The following is a 21948-nucleotide window of genomic DNA, read 5'->3' on the forward strand; positions in this document are numbered from 1 at the left end:
TGGCCAGGTCATCAGAAAAAGGCAAAAAATTTCCAGTTAAACCCAAAAAAGAAGTTTTCAAAAAAACTTTTCGAGGCCCCCAGGGGCAGGGTAAACAAAAATCCAAAAAGGAACCTTACAGGCGCTGGAACTTTGGTAAAGGGAATAAGAGGAACAACCTGCTTTTCCCTCCTCCAAAAGCCGGCGACAAGCAATCCAAGTGACGCCGAGATCAAAGTGGGGGGTCGACTGTCCCAATTCCTTCCCCAATGGGAAAAAATTTCGAACAGTCCCTACATTCGCCTAATAATTCAAAAGGGCTATCGTCTAGAATTTCTGACGACACCCCCCTCTATGGTCACGCTTACACATCTTCCCAGGGATGCTCTGAAGAGATCTGCCCTCTTACAGGGCATAAGGGAGTTAGCAGAACAACTAGTGATAGTGCCGGTACCAAAGGATCAGCAATACCGGGGATTTTATTCCCATGTATTCGTGGTTCGCAAACCTTCTGGAAAATACCGTTTAATAGTGAATCTGAGAAACCTGAACAAGTTTCTGGAATACAAAAAATTCACTATGGAAAGTATTTATTCGGTAAGAAAGAACCTCATGAAGGAAGCCTTCATGGTGACCCTAGACCTCAAAGATGCCTACCTTCACGTGCCAATTCATGTGGATCACCAGGCATACCTGAGGTTTGCGGTTGTAGTGGAAGGAGAAATCCTCCACTGGCAGTTCAGGGCACTACCCTTTGGGCTAACTTCCAGCCCAAGAATATTCACAAAAATCCTAGCGGAAGCTACGGCATTCCTACACCTACAGGGCATATCCCTTATACCCTATCTGGACGACTTACTGATATCAGGAAAGTCTGCCATTCAGGTCTCGTTGGACACCAACAGGGTAATAGCAGTCCTGGAGGGTCTAGGGTGGATAGTCAACAAAGAAAAATCCTCCCTCAAACCAGAGCAGGTCAAGACCTTCCTGGGATATATAGTGGACACTCGGCAGCAGAAGCTCTTCTTACCAGAAGACAAGGTGCTAAAGCTAGCCTCAGCGGCAGGGGCCCTAAAAAAGAACCCCAGACTCTCCAGAAGAAGTGTTCTGAGAGTCTTAGGCCTTATGTCAGCCAGCATTCCAGCAGTGGTCTGGGCGCAGCTTCATGCCAGGACACTGCATTTCTTCTTCCTGTCCTCATGGGACAAAAAGAGGGAGTCCCTAGACCAGGACATTCTGCTCACCCCCCAGGTCCTGACCTCCCTGGAGTGGTGGACGTTTCACCAAAACCTGAAGGAAGGGCGACCATGGGCACAGTGGAACCCAGTGAAGGTTACCACCGATGCCAGTTCCTGGGGGTGGGGCGCCCACCTGGAAAAGAAAAAAGCTCAGGGGCAATGGGACAGCTCACTAGCTCGCAGGTCATCCAACTACAGGGAACTCAGAGCAGTGGGGGAAGCCCTAATAGCCTTCCAGGAAGACATCAGGGGCAGAGAAGTCCTAGTAAGCTCCGACAATTCCACAGTGGTAGCGTACCTAGGCCACCAGGGAGGGACCAGATCCAGCCCCCTATTAGAATTATCCAAGGAGATCTTGGAATGGGCAGAAGGAAGAGTAGTCTCCATTTCAGCCATACACATAAAGGGGACGAACAATACAGAAGCGGACTTCCTCAGCCGTTACCAGTTGAGGCAGGAGGAATGGGAACTGAACCCAGAGGTCTTTCAAACTTTGGTCCAGCTCTTCGGAAATCCAGAGATAGACCTATTTGCCAACCGACAAAACAGGAAGGTGGGAAGGTACTTCTCGATTTCCAGGGAACCACAGTCGGAGGGTCTGGATGCACTATCCCAGACCTGGGACTTCGGGCTGGCCTATGCTTTTCCGCCGGTGATACTTATCCCGCGAGTTCTCCAAAAACTCAGCAGGTCCCCGGGCCAGATTCTTCTGATAGCACCATGGTGGCCAAGAAGAACTTGGTTCGCAAACCTAAGATCCATGGCGATAAGGGAACCAATAAAACTCCCGTACAGGGCAGATCTCCTCAGGCAGGGCCCAGTACTTCACCCCAAGCCGGAATTTTTTCAACTAGCGGCCTGGTTAGTGAGCGCCAGATCTTAGAACGCAAAGGCTGCTCAGAGAGGGTCATTAGTACTCTCCTCATGAGCAGGAAATCAGTAACTCAAAAGATTTACCTTAAGGTGTGGAAGACCTTCTGTTCCTGGGGTAAGAAAAAACAAGTATCCTTAACTTCTATCCCGGTTATCCTGGACTTCCTCCAGGATGGGGTAGACATGGGACTAAAAGTCAGTACCCTTCGGGTCCAGATAGCGGCCCTCTCGGTCTATCTTGACAAAAGATTGGCCAAAGAGGACCTGATTAGACGTTTCTTGTTGGCCAGGGAAAGAGGGTCTCCAGTCCAGAAACATAGTTGTCCGCCTTGGGACTTAACTAGGGTGTTAGAGGCGTTATCTATACACCCATTCGAACCTCTGGAAGAGGTTTCCCTTAAGTTTCTAACTTTAAAATTGACTTTTCTCTTTCGTTCATAGACGGACACAGCCTTCATTGACCTTAGGGTTATGCTTCTTCCTACCAGGAGATTTAGGCAGAATTCTACAGCACTTAAGGTGTTAAAAACTTTCCTTAATGCCGCTCCTCCCAGGGGTGTGGCTCCCCCAGGCATAACCCACACCCTGCTTTAGCAGCCTCAGTTTGTTTTCTGCCTAACGACAGGAGGTCAAGGCTATCTCTGGAGTTCCTGGACTCTGGAGTTTTTTTCTGGCGATTTTTCTCGCTTTTTTTATTATTTTGTTCCTGCATTTTTGAATCCTGCGATTCTTCTATCAACAGCCGACTGGGTGACAGGCTGGGTCCTCGACTCTTGTAGTCCCCCCATGTTCGGCCTTCGAGCGTGTGCCGGCCCTCAGCTCAGCTTTGGGACGTCCACGACAGGCCCCATTGCTCCAGGGGCGGCCGGGGAACTTTGGTTCTAGGGCACACATATGACCGGTCTCTATGGCTTTGTCACAGTGTGTCTGGCCGACAGCCATGCCGTTTACGGACGTTGGTTCTGTCTGGGATACCTCCAGCCGGGTAGTCGCAGGACAGGTAAGTAGTGGCCCCTTACTCAGGTAAGTGGTCTGGCTGGTGGTTTCCCTGGGGAGGTCGACTGAGGGTCCGCCCTGCTTTCCTCTCTCCCCTTCCTCTCCCTCCTTCCCCTGACTGGGTAGTGGCTGTGAAGGGGGCCTCCTGGGTTTTCTTTGTTACCACCGGGGCCCGTGTGTTGTTAGGGGGACTGTGTTGTTACTCTGGGGGGTGCTGCTGTGTGCTGCTGTGTTTAATGAGGTAATTTTTACCTCAGACAGCGGCCGTCTTGGAAATCTCCTTGGTAACGCTGTGATTCTTTTCTGAGGTAACAAAGCAGTCAGTGCTGCTGTGTTCTATGAGGTAATTTTTACCTCAGACAGCGGCCGTCTTGAAAATCTCCTTGGTAACGCTGTGATTCTTTTCTGAGGTAACAGACAAAGCAGTCAGTGCTGCTGTGTTCTATGAGGTAATTTTTACCTCAGATGGTGGCCATCTTGGAAATCTCCTTGGTAACGATGTGATTCTTCCCTGAGATGACTCGGCACAGCCTCTGGTCAGTTTTAGTGCTGTTACAGTTTTAGTGCTGTGAATCTTCCATGAGGTGAATACACATCACAGTCAGCACATCAGAGCACACCTGAGGTTTTTCAGCTCCCTCTGCAGCTGGGTGGGGTGGTGAATACCGGGGGCCCCCATGCTCTGCAATAGCAGCAAGGAGGTGACCAGTGGGTTTTTTTTTTTTTGTCCTGCCTTGCAGGGTGGGTGACTCAGCGCTGACACTATGGAACTCAAGCTATGCCTGAGTTAACCCTTAACGCCCCTCCCCCTGCCACATCTGTTATGTTGGCTGTCCTGGTTTTCTTGCCAGGTTTGAAGCAGCTAGTGCCCGGATGGGGGGTAAAAAAGCGCCCCCTCCCTGAAGCCTGCTTCTGGGGATGACACAGAATCGCTGTTTTTTTCTGGTTCTGTTATGTCAGAGGCTGCGGGTGTTAACCCTTATGGATAGTGAGGATGACTCTGCTGCAGTCAGTTGCTGGCAAGAATTTGTTGGAGCTCTTGTTTCTGCGGTGCGTGAGACTCTAAGAATTGAGGATGTGGCGGAGACACCTCCGTGTCAGTACCAGCAGACTACCATGCACCGCTGAAGTGTTTCCTTGTGTTCCTTATTTGGACTATATGTTATACAAGGAATGGGATGCACCGCAAAAAGTTTGTCAAAAAAACTTTGCAACCCATTACCCCCTTGAGGGGGGCTTTAAAAAAAAAAAAAAAAAAAAAAAAGTAGGTCTCTCCTCCGCCAGTGGACCCCCCTGTGTCCAGACTGCGCAAGGCCACCACATTGCCTGTGGAAGGGGCTCCTGCATTTCAGGATCCCGCTGATAGGAGAGTGGAGGCCGTGGCCCGCTCCCTATTCACGGTGGTGGGTTCGGCGGTGAGGCCGGCTCTGGCCGGGGCCCTGGCAGGCCCCGACTAAAAGGGCGAAGCTCCTGCTGCAGGAGCTGGAAGAAGGACCTCTAAGGTGGCCTTGGTGATGGCCGTTAAGGGTGAACGGTCCTTTTGGGTCTTCCCTGACTGGCATCATTGAGGATGCCACAGGTGGTAAGCGCATGCTGTTCCCACGGTTTGGGAAGGGCTAGGGACCTCGCCCTGTGCAAGGACCCTCCTTGCCTACCTCCGAGCGTTTTTTCGCTCGCCCTGTGCGGTGGGGGTAGGTCTACATGGTGCTTGAATCCCCGCTGCGGGGTAGCAGCGCACCGGATACCGCATGCCTAACAAGTCTGCGGACATACCTGCTTCCGCCTGAAGGTCTGCTCCCGCCCGTGTCTCGGGTGGGAGACTGGCTTCGCATTGCGAAGTGTTTTCCTTGGGGTACAAGATTGAGTTTTCTCTCTTGTCTGCCAAACAGGTTTTTTCCCTCCGGCTTCTGGCCTCCTCCGGTTCGCCGGTTGACTCCGTCAGGGGCTGTCCAGGATCTTCTGGTCAGGGGAGTGATTGTGCCAGTTCCCTCGTTGGAACGGTCTCTGGGTTTTACTCCATTCTGTTTGTGTCCCCATGGAGGATGGGGCCCGGTCGATCCTGGGCCTCAAGTCCCTCGTTTTGTTTTGTCAGGTTTTTCTGGCATCCTTGGATGTCATGAACGTGTACCTGCATATCCTCAAACCACCAGAGATTCTGTGCTTTGCGGTCGGGGGGGACCATTTTCAATGGTGTCCTTCCCATTCGGCGGGTTTTCGCCAAGGTGCTCGTACCAATACTGGCCCGGCTGTGACAGCGGGGGTTTGTTATCATGGGATGTCTGGACGACATTCTCCTACGAGCTTCTTCGAGCTCTGCATTGGTGGAGCCGTGTCTATCACGTGTCAGGCTCTCCGAGTGTTCGGCTGGTTTCTGGATTGTCCTGAAATCAGGGTTGATTCCGTCTCAGGGATACCTGAGACTGGTCCTGGATTCCTCCGGGGCGGGAGTGTTTTTCTCCTAGCGGAAAAACTTCAGACTCTGCTATCTGCTGTGCAGCAGTTGCCGACCCAGAAGCGGTCATCTCTGCGATTCTGCAGGAAGGTTCTGGGTCAGTTGGTAGCCTCTTTCGAGGCGGTTCCGTATGCCCAATTCCACGCCAGGGTACTACGGAGGGAACTGCTGTCACGATGGGACTAGCTTCCGTCATCTCTGGATTACCAGATTCAGTTGAGTCATCTGATCATGTCTCCCCTGGTATGGTGGCTGGCGTTTCCGGTGCTTCGGGCCGGAAAGTCATTTTTCTGCAGGCCACTGGACAGTGGTCACGACGGATGCCAGCCTCTCCGGTTGGGGAGGGGCGCTTGGGGCACCCAGTCAGCCCAGGGGCACTGGACTCAGGTGGAGTCCTGCCTACTTATCAACGTTCTGGAGCTCCGAGCAATCAAGCTTTGCCTTACCAGGTGGTCCCTGGATCTACAGGGCCGACCGGTCAGGATCCTGTCCGATAACACCACGTCCGTGGCGTAGGTTGATCATCAGGGAGGCACACGGAGTTCTGTTGCAGCGACGGGGGTCGCGCGCATCCTTTCGGTGGGCCGAAGGGTCTGTTCCGGCTCTATCGGCCGGGTACATTCCGGGAATACGGAATTGGCTAGCCGACTACCTAAGTCGCACTGCACTGGGCCAAGGAGAGTGGTCTCTCCACCCGCAGGTGTTTCGGGGTCTGTGCCGAAAGTGGGGCACTCCGGACGTGGACCTTCTAGCGTCCCGTCTCTATCGGTAGGTGCCACGGTTCGTGGCCAGGTTTAAGGACCCGTGGGCGGACGCGTCAGGCGCGTTGGTGGCTCCTTGGGGTCGCTGTCGCCTACTTTACACCTTCCCTCCTCGGAAGCTTCTTCCTCGCCTGCTGCGCAGAGTAGAAGCTGTAGGGATTCTATCGGTCCTGATTGCCCCAGATTGGCCGCGTCGCTTCTGGTACGCGGACCAGGTGCGTCTGCTGGCAGACGCCCCCTAGCGTCTTCCCCTGGGAATTGATTTTCTGTTACAGGGTCCAATCTTCCACCCTGTTTCACAGCCACCGGCCTTAGCGGCGTGGCTGTTGAGAGCCAGGGGCTTAAGGACCGAGGCCTATTGGGCTCGGTGGTCTCTACCGTGCTGCCTGCACGGAGGTCTACCTCACGTAGGTTTTTTCCTCATACATGGAAGGCCTACTTCTCTGTGTGTGGGGAGATGAACTGGCACTCTCGTACATGCGTTGTGTACAGGATTCTGCTGTCTTTGCAGCAGGGAGTGGTTCAGGCTCTCGCCTTACGTACGGTTAGGAGCCAGATTTCTGCTCTGGCTGTTTTTTACTTGCAGCGACCCTTGGCATCGCACTCCTGGGTGCGTGCGTTGGGTCAGGGGGTCTGGCAGGTGGCCCCTCCGGTGCGCCCTCCATTACCCCCATGGGACTTGAATTTAGTCCTTTCAGTGCTTCGGGATGCTCCCTTTGAGGACATTCGGGAGGTTTTTTGTTTTATTGTCACAAAAGGTGATTTTATTTCTGGTAGCAATTACCTCGATCAGACGGGTGTCTGTCTGTTCTGGCGGCCTTGTCTTGCAAGGCTCCCTGCTTGGTCATCCGTAAGGATGAGGTGGTGCTGCGGCCGCAGCCGTTTTTCTCCCTAAGGTCGTTTCGGCTTTTCACTTGGATGTGGACATTGTTCTTCCATCCTTGTGTCCTCAGCCGAAGAACCCGAAGGAGGCCACTTTACATTCTTTGGATGTGGTTCGGGCCCTTCGAGTTTACTTGTCGGCGACAGCTCCGTTCCGGATGTCGGACTCGCTGTTCGTGTCTGTGTCCGGTCCCAGTAAGGGCCTGGCAGTTTCGTCGGCCACCATTTCCAGGTGGATCCGACGGATTGTGCTTCAGGCCTATGCCCTGAAGGGCGGGCGCCCCCCTTTCGGGTCATGGCGCATTCGACCAGGGCGATCGGGGCCTCTTGGGCTTTCCGACACCAAGCCTCTGTGTTACTGGTGTGTAAGGCTGCGACCTGGTCGTCGGTCCACGCTTTTTCAAAGTTTTATATGGTGGATGTAAGTGCATCTTCGGATGCCTCCATTGGCCGCAGGGTGTTACAGGCGGCAGTTTAAGGTTGGAGTTCCTCCGTTGAGTAACTCCGGTTTTTGTTTGGGGTGTAACCTGTTTTTGCTGTGTTATTTTTCCCACCCCTCGAATTTTTTTGACACTGCTTGGGGACGTCCCTAAGGTCAATGAAGGCTGTGTCCGTCTATGAACGAAAGAGAAAAAAGGATTTTTGTACTCACCGTAAAATCCATTTCTCTGAGTTCATAGACGGACACAGCACCCACCCCTCCTTTGTTTGTACTGCTTGTTACGAACTGAGGCTGCTAAAGCAGGGTGTGGGTTATGCCTGGGGGAGCCACACCCCTGGGAGGAGCGGCATTAAGGAAAGTTTTTAACACCTTAAGTGCTGTAGAATTCTGCCTAAATCTCCTGGTAGGAAGAAGCATAACCCTAAGGTCAATGAAGGCTGTGTCCGTCTATGAACTCAGAGAAATGGATTTTACGGTGAGTACAAAAATCCTTTTTTTTGTTAGCCATTACTTCGGCCAGGAGGGTAGGGGATTTGCAGGCGCTATCCATGAAAGAACCCTTCCTGAGAGTACAGGCAGATAGGATCACTCTTAGAGCAGACCCCCTGTATTTACCGAAAGTGGCATCCTTATTTAATAGGACGCAAGACATAATATTGCCGTCCTTTTGTTCTGAACCAAAGAACGAGAAAGAAAAGAAATTTCATTTTTTAGACGTAAGAAGGTGTCTTCTTAATTACCTAGAAAGAACTAAGAGTTTTAGGAGATCCAATCACCTATTAGTTCTACATGCTGGGCCCAGGAAGGGACTGCAGGCATCAAAGGGCTCAGTCTCAAGATGGATTAGAGAGGCTATATCCATAGCCTACGTATGCACCGGAGCGACTGCTCCCAGTAAAATCAAGGCTCACTCTACTAGATCCTTGGCAACTTCCTGGGCTGAGAAAGCAGGGGCCTCCTGGGAACAAATCCGCAGCGCGGCTACCTGGTCCAGCCATCACACATTCCTGAAGCACTATCGTGTGGAAATGTTATCACAGCAAGACTTAGCCTTTGGTCGAAAGGTTCTACAAGTTGTGGTCCCACCCTGAAGGTAGGCCTGTGTATACTTGATTATCCTCTCGGGTGCCGTCCTGGAAGGTGATAAGAGAAAACCTACGTTAGGCTTACCGGTAACGGTATTTCTATGAACCTTCCAGGACGGCAGGCCTACTTCCCGCCCTATGTGGAGGGAAAAAGGTAAGTACCTATAAGGACTACGTCCCTTGTGAACCAGTTCAGGATTACTCTATTACATACTGGGGAGCAAGGGGAAGGGTGGGGCTTTTTAAACTGTCATGTGATTGTGTTTCCTGCAGGGAGGAGCCATCATCTCTCGGGTGCCGTCCTGGAAGGTTCATAGAAATACCGTTACCGGTAAGCCTAACGTAGGTTTTTTTTTTTTAAACGTGACTATTTTTTCCATTTCTTTTCCAAAAATTGTGACAAAAAAATACAACTTCAAAATAATTCTTCTTACTAAATACCTTGGACGGTCTACTTTCCAAACGGGGGTCTTTTGAGTCATATTTTTTACTGTCCTGGCATTTTTAGGCCTCAAGAAATAAGATAGGTCATCAGTACTTCAGGATTGATCAATTTTCATATGTATGTGCGTATGTGTAAAACATATATAATGTGTGTGTGTGTGTATATGTGTGTGTGTATGTGTATATATATATAATCATAGTTTATGGCCTACCTTTTTATAAAGAAGGATTTGTTTGCAAAATGTTGAAATTCCTTTTTTTTTTTTTTTTTTTTTTTTATTTCTACCCTAGACTGTACTTGGTGCTCTGTAGCCCTCCTTATAGATGGAGGAGCCGTAGACTGGTACTTGGTGCTCTGTAGCCCTCTTTTTAGATGGAGGAGCCGTAGACTGGTACTTGGTGATCTGTAGTCCTCATTATAGATGGAGTAGCCGTAGACTGGAACTTGGTGATCTGTAGACCTCATTATAGATGGAGTAGCCGTAGATTGGTACTTGGTGCTCTGTAGCCCTCTTTATAGATGGAGGAGTCGTAGACTGGTACTTGGTGATCTGTAGCCCTCGTTATAGATGGAGGAGCCGTAGACTGGTACTTGGTGCTCTGTAGCCCTCTTTATAGATGGAGGAGTCGTAGACTGGTACTTGGTGATCTGTAGTCCTCATTATAGATGGTGGAGCCGTAGACTGGTACTTGGTGATCTGTAGCCCTCATTATAGATGGTGGAGCCGTAGACTGGTACTTGGTGCTCTGTACCCCTCATTATAGATGGTGGAGCTGTAGACTGGTACTTGGTGATCTGTAGCCCTCATTATAGATGGTAAGGCCGTAGACTGGTTGGTACTTGGTGATCTGTAGCCCTCATTATAGATGGTGGAGCTGTAGACTGGTACTTGGTGCTCTGTAGCCCTCTTTTTAGATGGAGGAGCCGTAGACTGGTACTTGGTGCTCTGTAGCCCTCTTTTTAGATGGAGGAGCCGTAGACTGGTACTTGGTGATCTGTAGCCCTCGTTATAGATGGAGGAGCCATAGACTGGTACTTGGTGATCTGTAGCCCTCTTTTTAGATGGAGGAGCCATAGACTGGTACTTGGTGATCTGTAGCCCTCATTATAGATGGAGTAGCCGTAGATTGGTACTTGGTGCTCTGTAGCCCTCTTTATAGATGGAGGAGCCGTAGACTGGTACTTGGTGATCTGTAGCCCTCATTATAGATGGTAAGGCCGTAGACTGGTACTTGGTGATCTGTAGCCCTCGTTATAGATGGAGGAGCCGTAGACTGGTACTTGGTGATCTGTAGCCCTCATTATAGATGGAGTAGCCGTAGACTGGTACTTGGTGCTCTGTAGCCCTCTTTTTAGATGGAGGAGCCGTAGACTGGTACTTGGTGATCTGTAGCCCTCGTTATAGATGGAGGAGCCGTAGACTGGTACTTGGTGCTCTGTAGCCCTCTTTTTAGATGGAGGAGCTGTAGACTGGTACTTGGTGATCTGTAGCCCTCGTTATAGATGGAGGAGCTATAGACTGGTACTTGGTGATCTGTAGCCCTCTTTTTAGATGGAGGAGCCATAGACTGGTACTTGGTGATCTGTAGCCCTCATTATAGATGGAGTAGCCGTAGATTGGTACTTGGTGCTCTGTAGCCCTCTTTATAGATGGAGGAGCCGTAGACTGGTACTTGGTGATCTGTAGCCCTCATTATAGATGGTAAGGCCGTAGACTGGTACTTGGTGCTCTGTAGCCCTAATTTTTAATGGAGGAGTCGTAGACTGGTACTTGGTGATCTGTAGCCCTCATTATAGATGGAGGAGCCGTAGACTGGTACTTGGTGCTCTGTAACCTTAATTTTTAATGGAGGAGACGTAGACTGGTACTTGGTGCTCAGTAGCCCTTATTATAGATGGTAAGGCCGTAGACTGGTACTTGGTGCTCAGTAGCCCTCATTATAGATGGTGGAGCCGTAGACTGGTACTTGGTGATCTGTAGCCCTCATTATAGATGGTGGAGCCGTAGACTGGTACTTGGTGCTCTGTACCCCTCATTATAGATGGTGGAGCTGTAGACTGGTACTTGGTGATCTGTAACCCTCATTATAGATGGTAAGGCCGTAGACTGACTGGTACTTGGTGATCTGTAGCCCTCATTATAGATGGTAAGGCCGTAGACTGGTTGGTACTTGGTGATCTGTAGCCCTCATTATAGATGGTAAGGCCGTAGACTGGTACTTGGTGATCTGTAGCCCTCATTATAGATGGTTATGCCGTAGACTGGTACTTTGTGCTCTGTAGCCCTCATTATAGGTGGTGGAAGTGTAGACTCTCTGGTTGTTTCCCTGGGGCCCTTTTTATACCATGTGCTCTTTGTGCTGCAGGCAAAGGAAGAGTTGTATCGTTGTATAGACGGTTACATCCATGAGAGAATCCAACTGGCCGCCAAGGCAATTTCCAAATATGCGGCAGAGAAGATCAGCGAGGATGACGTCATCCTGGTGTATGGCTGGTGAGTGTGATCGAAGGGGGGCAAAGGCAGGGTAAAGCAACAGGTTCGCTTTAAGGCTGGTCCCCATAACCTCCTATACTTCCCTTCCTGTTCCTCCTACTGGAGAAGACCCAGGACACCTCCTCCAAATCAGGCTTATTATACAGGACTGAGAGCTCTATCCCCACCCGATTGTAGCGATACATATGATTATTCCCTAATCTGTTCCTGCACACAGAGGAGTTGTAGATGACCTCCAACCTCCCGAGGTGTTCCTGTTACTTCATTATATAGAATAAAGCAAGGATAGCACAAACCCTCCCTAATAAGCACAGCAGGTGTACAGACCCAGGAACTTGGCACAGGAATGGTGGGAACCCCTCATAATGTGCACAGCAGGTGTACAGACCCGGGAACTCAGTACAGTGATGGTGGGGCCCCCTCATAATGGGTCAGCAGATGTACAGACCCAGGAACTCAGTACCGTAATGGTGGGAACCCCTATAATGGGCACAGCAGGTGTGCAGACACAGGATTTTCGGCAAAGGGATGGTAGGAACCCCTATAATGGGCACAGCGGGTGTGCAGACCCGGGATCTCAGCAAAGGAATGGTGGGAGCGACTCATAATGGGCACAGTACATATATAGAGACCTGGGAACTTGGGTGCAGCGATGTCACAAATAGTCTCAAGAGGTAGAACGTTGCTGGTCTCAGTTGTTGGGTGGATTTTACGGATAAGTATAAATGAAGTGTGATTCGTTCTTTCAGCTCATCGCTGGTGACCTACACACTCTGCGAGGCTCACAAAAGCGGGAAGAGGTTTCGGGTGATCGTGGCGGACAGCCGGCCGCGGCTGGAGGGGAGAGAGACGCTGAGAAGACTGGTGAACGGCGGCATCCACTGTACATACATCATGATCACCGCCATCTCCTACATCCTACCAGAGGTGAGTGATAAGGCGCACATGAGAATGTCTGTCTGCTGAGCTCCGGTCTCTGTTGGGTAGAGAAAATCTTCCATCCGTCTGTGCTCTGTCTTCACTCATCATGTCCACATATGTTCGTAAAGAGACCTCCGTATCGTTCAGGCCGATGTATGGTTCCTTCTCGGGTCCAGAACTCTTGTGAATCCTAAAGCCCAACCGAAGTCCCAGAAATAGATATGAGGTCATCTGGCACTGTTATCATCTGGCACCTCTGTGGCTGGCTAACCCAATCCCTCCTTCACCTCTGTTGGCGGACGATGCCCCCCCCCCCCTCCTTCACCTCTGTGGCCGGACGAGGGCCCCCTCCCCCTCCTTCACCTCTGTGGCCGGACGAGGGACCCCTCCCCCTCCTTCACCTCTGTGGCCGGACGAGGGCCTCCATCACCTCTGTGGCCGGACGAGGGCCCCCTCCCCCTCCTTCACCTCTGTGGCCGGACGAGGGCCCCCTCCCCCTCCTTCACCCCTGTGGCCGGACGAGGGCCCCCTCCTTCACCTCTGTGGCTTTTACTCAGCTACGCCTGCACAGAGCACTGGAAGGGGAGGGCAGAAAGCAGCTTTCTTTATCGTACATCACGGGACACAGAGCGGCATAGTCATTACTATGTGGGTTATAGAGCCTACCTTCAGGTGATGGACACTGGCACTCTCAGACCGGAAGTCCCTCCCTATATAACCCCCTCCCCTATGGGGAGTACCTCAGTTTTTTCACCAGTGTCTTAGGTGTTGGTCACATTGTGAAGCTGTGCTAGGTCCTTTGTGGCTGGGCTAAGCTGTTTAACCGGATCCGTCCATGGTGCTTCATAGCCAAAGTGGACGGTACCCGGGCCCCGGGTAGAAGAACAGGGTTTTGCCTATAATGCTTCTCGTTGTAGAGCTGGATCCTGGGTTCCAGTGCATTGGTCAAGTTCAAAGACCAAATGTCTTACTGCTGTCAGGGTGCTGTATAGGTCCAGGGGAGAGGTGACCTGCTATGGACCCCAGTCCCTGAAGGTCAGTGACAAAGCCCACGGTGAAGGGTGAAGCGTGAAGGCTGGGCCTCTTGCTTTGGCAATACCCTGCAGCGTGGACAGGTAAGTGGAGGGTCTGCGGGACTTGGTCCGTCAGCAGGTTCTCCATGGAGGGGACTATGGGTAAGCCTGTATTATGCTGCTATGCATGGGCAAATCCACCACTATGTCTGTTGAGACAGGATGTTTTTTGGTACCCATACCTCTCCCCTGGCTGTGTCTGGTGTCTGTTAGGCTAGCAGGTACAGGGTGCATTGAGGTGTGTTAAGCAAGTAAAAAGCTTACTGGCCTGGTGACATTGGTCGGCCTGGGTGTTCCTCGGGTCCCCCCTGGAGAGCGGTCTCTGTTCCTGGCTCCCCCTCCGGCGTCCCTAGATCGTCTCTTGGCCCAAGGGGTAATTGTGCAGGTACCTGCTCAGGAACGGGGTCTGGGATTTTATTCAAATTTGTTTATAATCCTTAAGCCAAACGACGATGTCAGGCCGATTTTAGACCTAAACCGCCTAAACAAGTTCCTGGTCGTTCAGACCTTTCGGATGGAATCCATTCGTTCGGTAGCCGCATCTATGCATGGGGGATATTTTCTAGCGTCCATAGATATCAAAGACGCATACCTCCACGTCCCTACAGGTTCCTACGGTTCGTGGTAGGTCAGCACCATTTTCAATTTGTGGCGCTTCCGTTCGGGGTTGGCCACGGCCCCGAGGGTCTTTACAAAGATCATGGCTCCTTTACTGGCCAATTTAAGAACCCACGGAATCCTAATTCTGGCATATCTGGACGACCTTTTGCTGATAGACCAGTCGGCTCCCAGCCTGGAACGAGCAGTCCGAACCACCGTTCGATATCTAGAGGCTCTAGGATTGGTCATAAACAAGGACAAGTCTGCCTTGCGACCAACCAGGAGCTTGGAATACCTGGGCTTGCGCCTCGATACAACCCAGCAGAAGATTTGTCTACCACAGGCAAAGATCGATTCCCTAAGGTTGGTTATATAATCGTTGCTAAGCAGGCAAAAGCCAACCATTCGGCTCTGCATGCAACTATTCGGGAAAATGGTGGCAACATTTGAGGCAGTACCCTACGGAGGAGATTGCAGGCTGCGATCCTGTCGAAATGGAACCGAAAGATTCAGGCTTTGGATTTTCCCATAACTCTCTCCCCGTCAGTCAGGGGGAGCCTCTGCTGGTGGTAGCACCCGAAACCTGAGAAAGGGAAAATCCTTCAGTCCGGTGGCTTGGGAAATAGTCACTACGGATGCCAGCCTAACAGGCTGGGGGCGATCCTGGGGGACTTATCCCAGCAGGGAAAATGGTCAAGCTCAGAGTGTCTCCTGCCTATCAATCTCTTAGAGATTCGGGCAGTTCAATTAGCGCTAAGGACTTAGACGTCCAGATTGCAGGGCACCCCGGGCAGGATACAGTCGGACAATGCCACGGCTGTGGCATACATAAACCACCAAGGTGGCACGAGGAGTCGGTCGGCCCAGAGGGAGGTGGATCAAATATTTATCTGGGCCGAGGCCCACATCCCATGTCTATCGGCGGTGTTTATTCCCGGCATAGAGAATTGGCGAGCGGATTATCTCAGCCGTCGACAATTGTTCCCAGGGGAGTGGTCTCTCCACCCCAAGGTTTTCCGGGACATCTGCCAGAGGTAGGGTACACCGGATGTGGACCTCATGGCATCGAGGTTAAACACGAAGTTGCCCAGGTTTGTATCCTGGACAAGGGACCCATGGGCTTGCGGAACGGACGCTCTGGTGTGTCCTTGGCACCGCTTTTCCCTGATTTATGCCTTCCCGCCGTTGCAGCTGTTACCCCGACTCCTTCGTCGGATCAGGATGGAAGGCAAGCCCATAATTCTAATAGCCCTGGCTTGGCCCCGGAGGTCATGGTACTCACTGATTGTCAAAATGTCAGTCGGGGATCCCTGGCCTCTACCGCTTCGGCCAGACTTGCTCTCCCAGGGGCTGATATTCCACCCTGTCTTACGGTCGCTAAGTTTGACGGTGTGGCGGCTGAATCCTTTGTCCTAAGAAAAAGGGGGTTGTCAAAGTCGGTACTCTCTACTCTAATCAGTGCCAGAAAGACAGTTTCTAGACAAATATATCACAGGGTGTGGAAGGCCTATGTCACTTGGTGTGAGGCCAAAGGATGGCATCCACGAAAATTTGTCATCGGTAGAATTCTGGAATTCTTACAACACTGTGTAGACATGAAGTTAGCTGTCAGCACCATCACGGGCCATGTTTCGGCGTTATCGGTGCTCTTTCACAGACCGTTAGCCACGCACTCCGTGGGACCTAAATTTGGTCCTATCAGCCCTACAAAAGCAGCTCTTTGAACCTTTAGGTCAGATTCCCTTAATCCTGCTGTCCAGGAAGTTAGTATTCCTGGTTGCTATGGCTTCGGCCAGGAGGGTTTCAGAGCTGGCAGCTCTTTCCTGTAGGGAACCTTACTTGATATTTCATGAGGACAAGGTCGTGTTACGACCTCTGTCTTCCTTTTTGCCTAAAGTGGTCTCGAGTTTTTACTTGAACCAGGACCTGGTTCTCCCGTCTTTTTTTCCTAAACCAAGTTCAGGGAAGGAGAAGTTGCTACATTCCTTGGATGTAGTAAGAGCTATAAGAATTTATCTGAGGGCCACGGCCCAGATGAGAAAGACAGATAGTTTGTTCATTCTGCCAGATGGGCCCAAAAAGGGGCAGGCAGCATCGAAGGCCACTCTAGCCGGGTGGATTTGGCAGGTAATCGCTCAGGCTTATGACCTGAAGGGTAAGGATCCTCCGGCTTCTATTAAGGCTCATTCTACTAGAGCTTTAGGGGCTTCTTGGTCAGTTCAGCACCAGGTTTCCATGGCCCAGGTTTGTAGGGCGGCAACCTGGTCATCAGTCCACACGTTCACGAAATTTTATCAGTTGGACGTGGGGAGGCGCGGGGACCTGGCCTTTGGGCAGGCTGTGTTACAGGCCGCTCTTTAGGATCCCTGCGTCCAGTGGCACCTGTTGGTCCTTCTTCTAGATCTCCCTCCCCTCATTTGGCATTGCTTTGGGACATCCCACATAGTAATTACTATGCCGCTTTGTGTCCCGTGATGTACGATAAAGAAAAGGGAATTTTTATAAACCGCTTACCTGTAAAATCCTTTTCTTGTAGTACATCACGGGACACAGAGTAATATTGCTTGCTACAAAACTGGGGTACTCCCCATAGGTGAGGGGGTTATATAGGGAGGGACTTCCTGTCTGAGAGTGCCAGTGTCCATCACCTGAAGGTAGGCTCTATAACCCACATAGTAATGACTATGCCGCTCTGTGTCCCGTGATGTACTACAAGAAAAGGATTTTACAGGTAAGCTGTTTATAAAAATTCCCTTTTTTTTTTTTTTTTTTTTACTGAGTCACAAATATACATAACCTGCAGTACTGGAATTTGATGGTATGAGGATTTATTTATACTTTTAAAAGTGTACCTCTAGCCACAAACAAAATAACGTTTTTGTCTAGAGACACACTTTAACATTTGGATGTGTCAGTGGGGTGCCAGGAACGGGTTGGGATATGTGGACAGTTTACACTTCAATATGGCAGCTGTTATAACGCATGATGTTTTGTCTTTCCAGGTGTCCAAGGTGTTCCTGGGGGCGCATGCTCTGCTGGCCAACGGCTACGTCATGTCGCGGGTCGGGACCTCTCAGATCGCATTGATTGCCAAAGCCCACAACGTGCCAGTACTGGTGTGCTGCGAGACCTACAAATTCTGCGAGAAGGTGCAGACCGACTCCTTCGTCTCCAATGAACTGGGTGAGAACCAATCGCAGCCAGCCGTCTTATTGGCTGCGTACAATTTACTGCTTACCATTTCAGAATTCATCTTGTAGCCGTTCAACCAGTTATATCTTATCCTCAACACCCACATTGGCTACACCCTATGTACAGAAAACATCTCATATATGCTGCAAGATACTTACCTAGTACACGTCCCATGTGCTGGGTGATGTACACCTAGTACTCTTCCCATTTGCTGGGCCATGCGTACCTAGTACTCTTCCTGTTTGCTGGGCCATGCGTACCTAGTACACGTCCCATGTGCTGGGCCATGCGTACCTAGTACACGTCCCATGTGCTGGGCCATGCGTACCTAGTACACGTCCCATGTGCTGGGCCATGCGTACCTAGTACACGTCCCATGTGCTGGGCCATGCGTACCTAGTACACGTCCCATGTGCTGGGCCATGCGTACCTAGTACACGTCCCATGTGCTGGGCCATGCGTACCTAGTACACGTCCCATGTGCTGGGCCATGCGTACCTAGTACACGTCCCATGTGCTGGGCCATGCGTACCTAGTACACGTCCCATGTGCTGGGCTATACACACCTAGTACACGTCCCATGTGCTGGGCTATACACACCTAGTACACGTCCCATGTGCTGGATGATATACATCTAGTACACGTCCCATGCACTGGGCTATACACACTTAGTATACGTCCCATGTGCTGGGATATACATACCTAGTACACGTCCCATGCGTACCTAGTACTCTTCCCATGTACTTACTACATAAGCAGTATTATATTGTCTGTTTTCCAAATGATATCCTAATAGTATGAATATATACCCCTCGCATGTTAGAATAATGTATGTGCGTCGTCCTTAAGTTTTCTGACATTTTCTGGTCTTTCCAGTGAGTAGTTTGTACCGGTAGCAAGGAATACTAATACAAGGTTGGAGGGACAGTCTGGTCCAATCATTGCTTCCTGTCTGAGGGGGGGTTCTGGGTGTCTCCTCCTTGACGGAAGTACTCACTTTTTGTCTCCTTCCTCCAGATGACCCGGATGACCTGGTGGTGACCCGCAAGGGGAAATCTCCATTGAAGGATTGGGAAAAGACCCGCTCTCTGCGACTGCTGAACTTGGTGTACGACGTGACGCCCCCGGACCTGGTAGATCTGGTTATCACCGATCTGGGGATGATCCCCTGCACGTCGGTTCCTGTGGTCCTGCGATTGAAGAGCGGAGAGCAGTGATGGCCGAAGTTTGTGTTTATTTATCGCTTCGTTATTAAAGAAGTTCTGTTTACACCCTGCCGATGTGTGATGTCATAGTGGTGTAGCCCAGTGTGATTTAAATGCACAATTACACAATATAATATCAAATTGTTTGGTAAAATATGGCATTCCTGCTAACTTCCAATGCTTCTCCTATTTGTAACTGCTGCTGTTACCTGTGGTTCTTCACGCCTCTTCAGGATTTTCTGCTGCGACGAGAGTGGTGGCCTAGGCAGTGTAACGCGTCGCCATTCCACATGTGGGCCGCGCCAGCGCCGCTCTGGCCGGATCATCTACATCTCTTCTCGAAGAGAGGAGACAGCCAGGTCAATGTTCATAGTACAAAACCATTGGATGAAATCAGCTGCCAAATTCATGCTGTGTCCAATCATATCATAGGGGGAGAAAGCCACAACCTACAGGTACGCTGTGCACCCCCCCCCCCCCCATGCAGGTAAACACTTGTTTTCGTTTCGTATCGATTCATTAATTTACTCATTTCATTTCCTTGCATTTGTAACTAAATTAGTTTTATTGAGGCCCACGATTCGCCATAGCAGCAAACCCGTGGGATGCCCGTGCATTCCCGCTACGTTGCCCATCGATTTTTTAATAGCACCCCAGAATGCGGTGCGATATTGTCGGTAAAAACGCGCAAACAGAATCGCAGGACACCTGTCGCCCCAAAAGAAGTACATAAGCTTCTATTTGCGCATTTTTACCGCGATTTTCTCCCCCCCAAATACGCCAAGATGTGAACAAAGTCTTGGTCTCATTTAGTTTATTAGTTTTCATTAGTTTGGTGGAGGAAGCTCACTATTGTTGGATATATGGAAACGCATGCACTTTTGGATATCGTTTTTATGGGAATTGAATGGACTTTGTTCACTTAATTTTTATTTTTATATCATTTACTTTTGGACCTTTCGCTGCAAGATTATAAAGTTTACATAAGTATATTGTCACACACTGGAGAGATCCGGTGGTCATTACAGTGGAACCTTGTGTAGCGCCCTGCTCCTGTTGAGTAGGCGCTATTTGTAAATTTAGTTATCTGAGCTGTAGTTTAGCTCAGAATTTCATGCCAAATTATGGCTTTCTGTTCCAGTTCAGCTGCGTTGCACATCTTCCACCTGACTGTGGGTGTCGCTGTCACCAGGAGTCAAAGTTGGAAATGCAATGGGTTGGGTGTATTGGGTGCCTCTTGCCCAGAAGCCGCTCAGTGGTCTGGTCCCTGCCGCTGTGCATTCTGGGGAGGGGTACTTAAGGGACAGACACTGTTCTGGCAGGGTTTTCCGATCCTGACCTCCTGGCCCTCCTCAGGGATGTGTTGGCAGCCTTTTGGTCTCGGGCCCTGCTGGCCAGAGGCTCCATTACTGAGAGTAGGCCCAGGAGTTTCTGGGGGCCTACTGGTCCAGGGGTGGTCCTGTGCTGTCTTGCCTGCGGTAAGAAGCCGAACAATTGGGGGATCCAATTGGAGGACGCATCCTGGCCAATTTACCTCACCGTGCGGCTGGCTTGGCTGAAAGATCCTGGCACCATGAGCTGTGTAATTTCTTTGGAACTTTGCAAGGTATGTGTGTGGTTATATGATCCTGTGGCAGAGGATTGTGTAACGACTCGACGGCACTCATCAAGTCTGTGGCAGAGACTTTTGAACAAGCTTCGAACCAGCTGCTAGGTCAGTGAGAGAGACCTATCCGGTGGTTGCTGAATCCAGTGTGGAAATGATTTTGTCTGGATCCAAGACCATACCCGTGATCCACAAAGCAAGGTACCTAAATATTCTGTACCCCTTCACCCCTCTAACGGAACTTGTTTAAAAGAAACCAAGTGTTGGTGTGGACATTTGTAACTCTTCAAGAAGGACCCCTAGGACAAGCATGGTGAACAGTAAGCTAACGGCAGGCCCAAATCTAAGCCAGCAGCTCCTTTGGGGGTAGTGCTACACGTGGGGGCTCGTCCGGGATTTGCCGTTGCCTCTCACAACTCAAGTAAGCTGTTCAACTGAGGCCTATGTAACAGAGGGAAACAGATTGTACTATTTTTTTTTTTTTCAAAGAAAAAGGGGAGAATATTGCGCATCACTTCGTAGCCGTGTGGGCTGTGGGCGGAGCCAAGAAAGTAAGAAAGCCCGCGAGCTACGTTACTGAAGGAAAAAGTGGGAGAAACTCCCGCCTACTTGCCGCATGAGACGCCGCGTGTGTGTCCAACACTTGGAGAGAATCGGAACACCACCATGTCTTCAGTTCTGTCGATGCAGTCTACTATGGGGCCCAGGATGTTACAAATGTCATGCTGCCTGGGAACTGTGCTGACGGAACACTGGCATTCGCCTGGAGCTGTGTGGGCGGTTCGTACTGTACACGATTGGAGATGTGGAAGCATTGGGTATGCTGTGTGTCATGGATCTTGAGATATTAAAGTGTTTCTACTTGACATCTGTTACACAGTAGAGGGACATTCAATGCAAGGACACCGGCTTTTGAAATGCTAAGTGGAACCAGCTTGTGAAATACCTTTTATTGTGTTCTGCAGGTTAAGAGCGGGTGTCGGAGACAGTCCGTCTGGCTAGAATTGGGGATTGAAGGTTAATTGAATCTATTCACTGTGTAACAGGTGCGAAGGACTGGCTATTCACCCCCGTCCATTTGTTCGGTATCTACGTTGTGAGGAGTACCATTTTCTGTGGAGCAACCCACCATGCCGCCTCGTGCCTACAGAGTGGACTGGGGCACGGGCAACGTAACAGAGGAAGTTGCTGCCTTCAATGCAGTGGTTAGGCCTAGGCCCGCCACATCTGCTGTCGTGAGTGTTCCTTAGGGGGATGTCGCTGTTACTGCTATGGAAGAGTCATCAGCGGACATCGCCACTGGTGTTACTTCAACTGTATCTACCTCCGCTACAGCTGCTGCACCCCTCTAAAGGAAGGTGGGATACGTGAAGGCCTCCCGCGGCCATGGACGAGGCCTACCCAAATGACTACCCAAACCAGACCCAAAGAAAAGTTTGATTTTCCACGACAGGAACGGGTGAGAGATACAAGGGGAAAATGTTTGGGACTGTATGTAACTATTTTCCGGCGGAGGAGCTGGGGGATTCAGAGATGGTCCTTGTCAGATGTTTCTGGGGACGATGATTTATTCAAGACTATGTCGCAAGAGCTCTTATGTTCAAACAGCGATGATGTTGCCTCGGCCTTTACTTTCTCTGATTTATACAGCTATGGACTCGGGGAAGACATCACCCAGTGTGGAGCCCCCAGTTGTTACTGATG

The 21948-nt window shown here is 50.6% G+C and overlaps 1 protein-coding gene across 2 annotated transcripts in view; it reads left to right on the plus strand.

Moving 5' to 3' along the window:
* Nucleotides 1-18709, plus strand: part of EIF2B4 (eukaryotic translation initiation factor 2B subunit delta) — a 38602-nt gene extending 19893 nt beyond the window's left edge. For both annotated transcript variants that reach the window (XM_040348085.1, XM_040348086.1), the window contains 4 exons: nucleotides 11520-11647; nucleotides 12397-12574; nucleotides 17244-17424; nucleotides 18451-18709. In XM_040348085.1, the coding sequence (XP_040204019.1) occupies nucleotides 11520-11647; nucleotides 12397-12574; nucleotides 17244-17424; nucleotides 18451-18650 (687 nt within the window). In that variant the 3' untranslated portion in view covers nucleotides 18651-18709. The remainder of the gene's footprint in view (nucleotides 1-11519; nucleotides 11648-12396; nucleotides 12575-17243; nucleotides 17425-18450) is intronic.
* Nucleotides 18710-21948: the final 3239 nt, after the last annotated feature.

Source organism: Rana temporaria, chromosome 4, assembly GCF_905171775.1.
Source record: "Rana temporaria chromosome 4, aRanTem1.1, whole genome shotgun sequence".
NCBI classification, from domain to species: domain Eukaryota; kingdom Metazoa; phylum Chordata; class Amphibia; order Anura; family Ranidae; genus Rana; species Rana temporaria.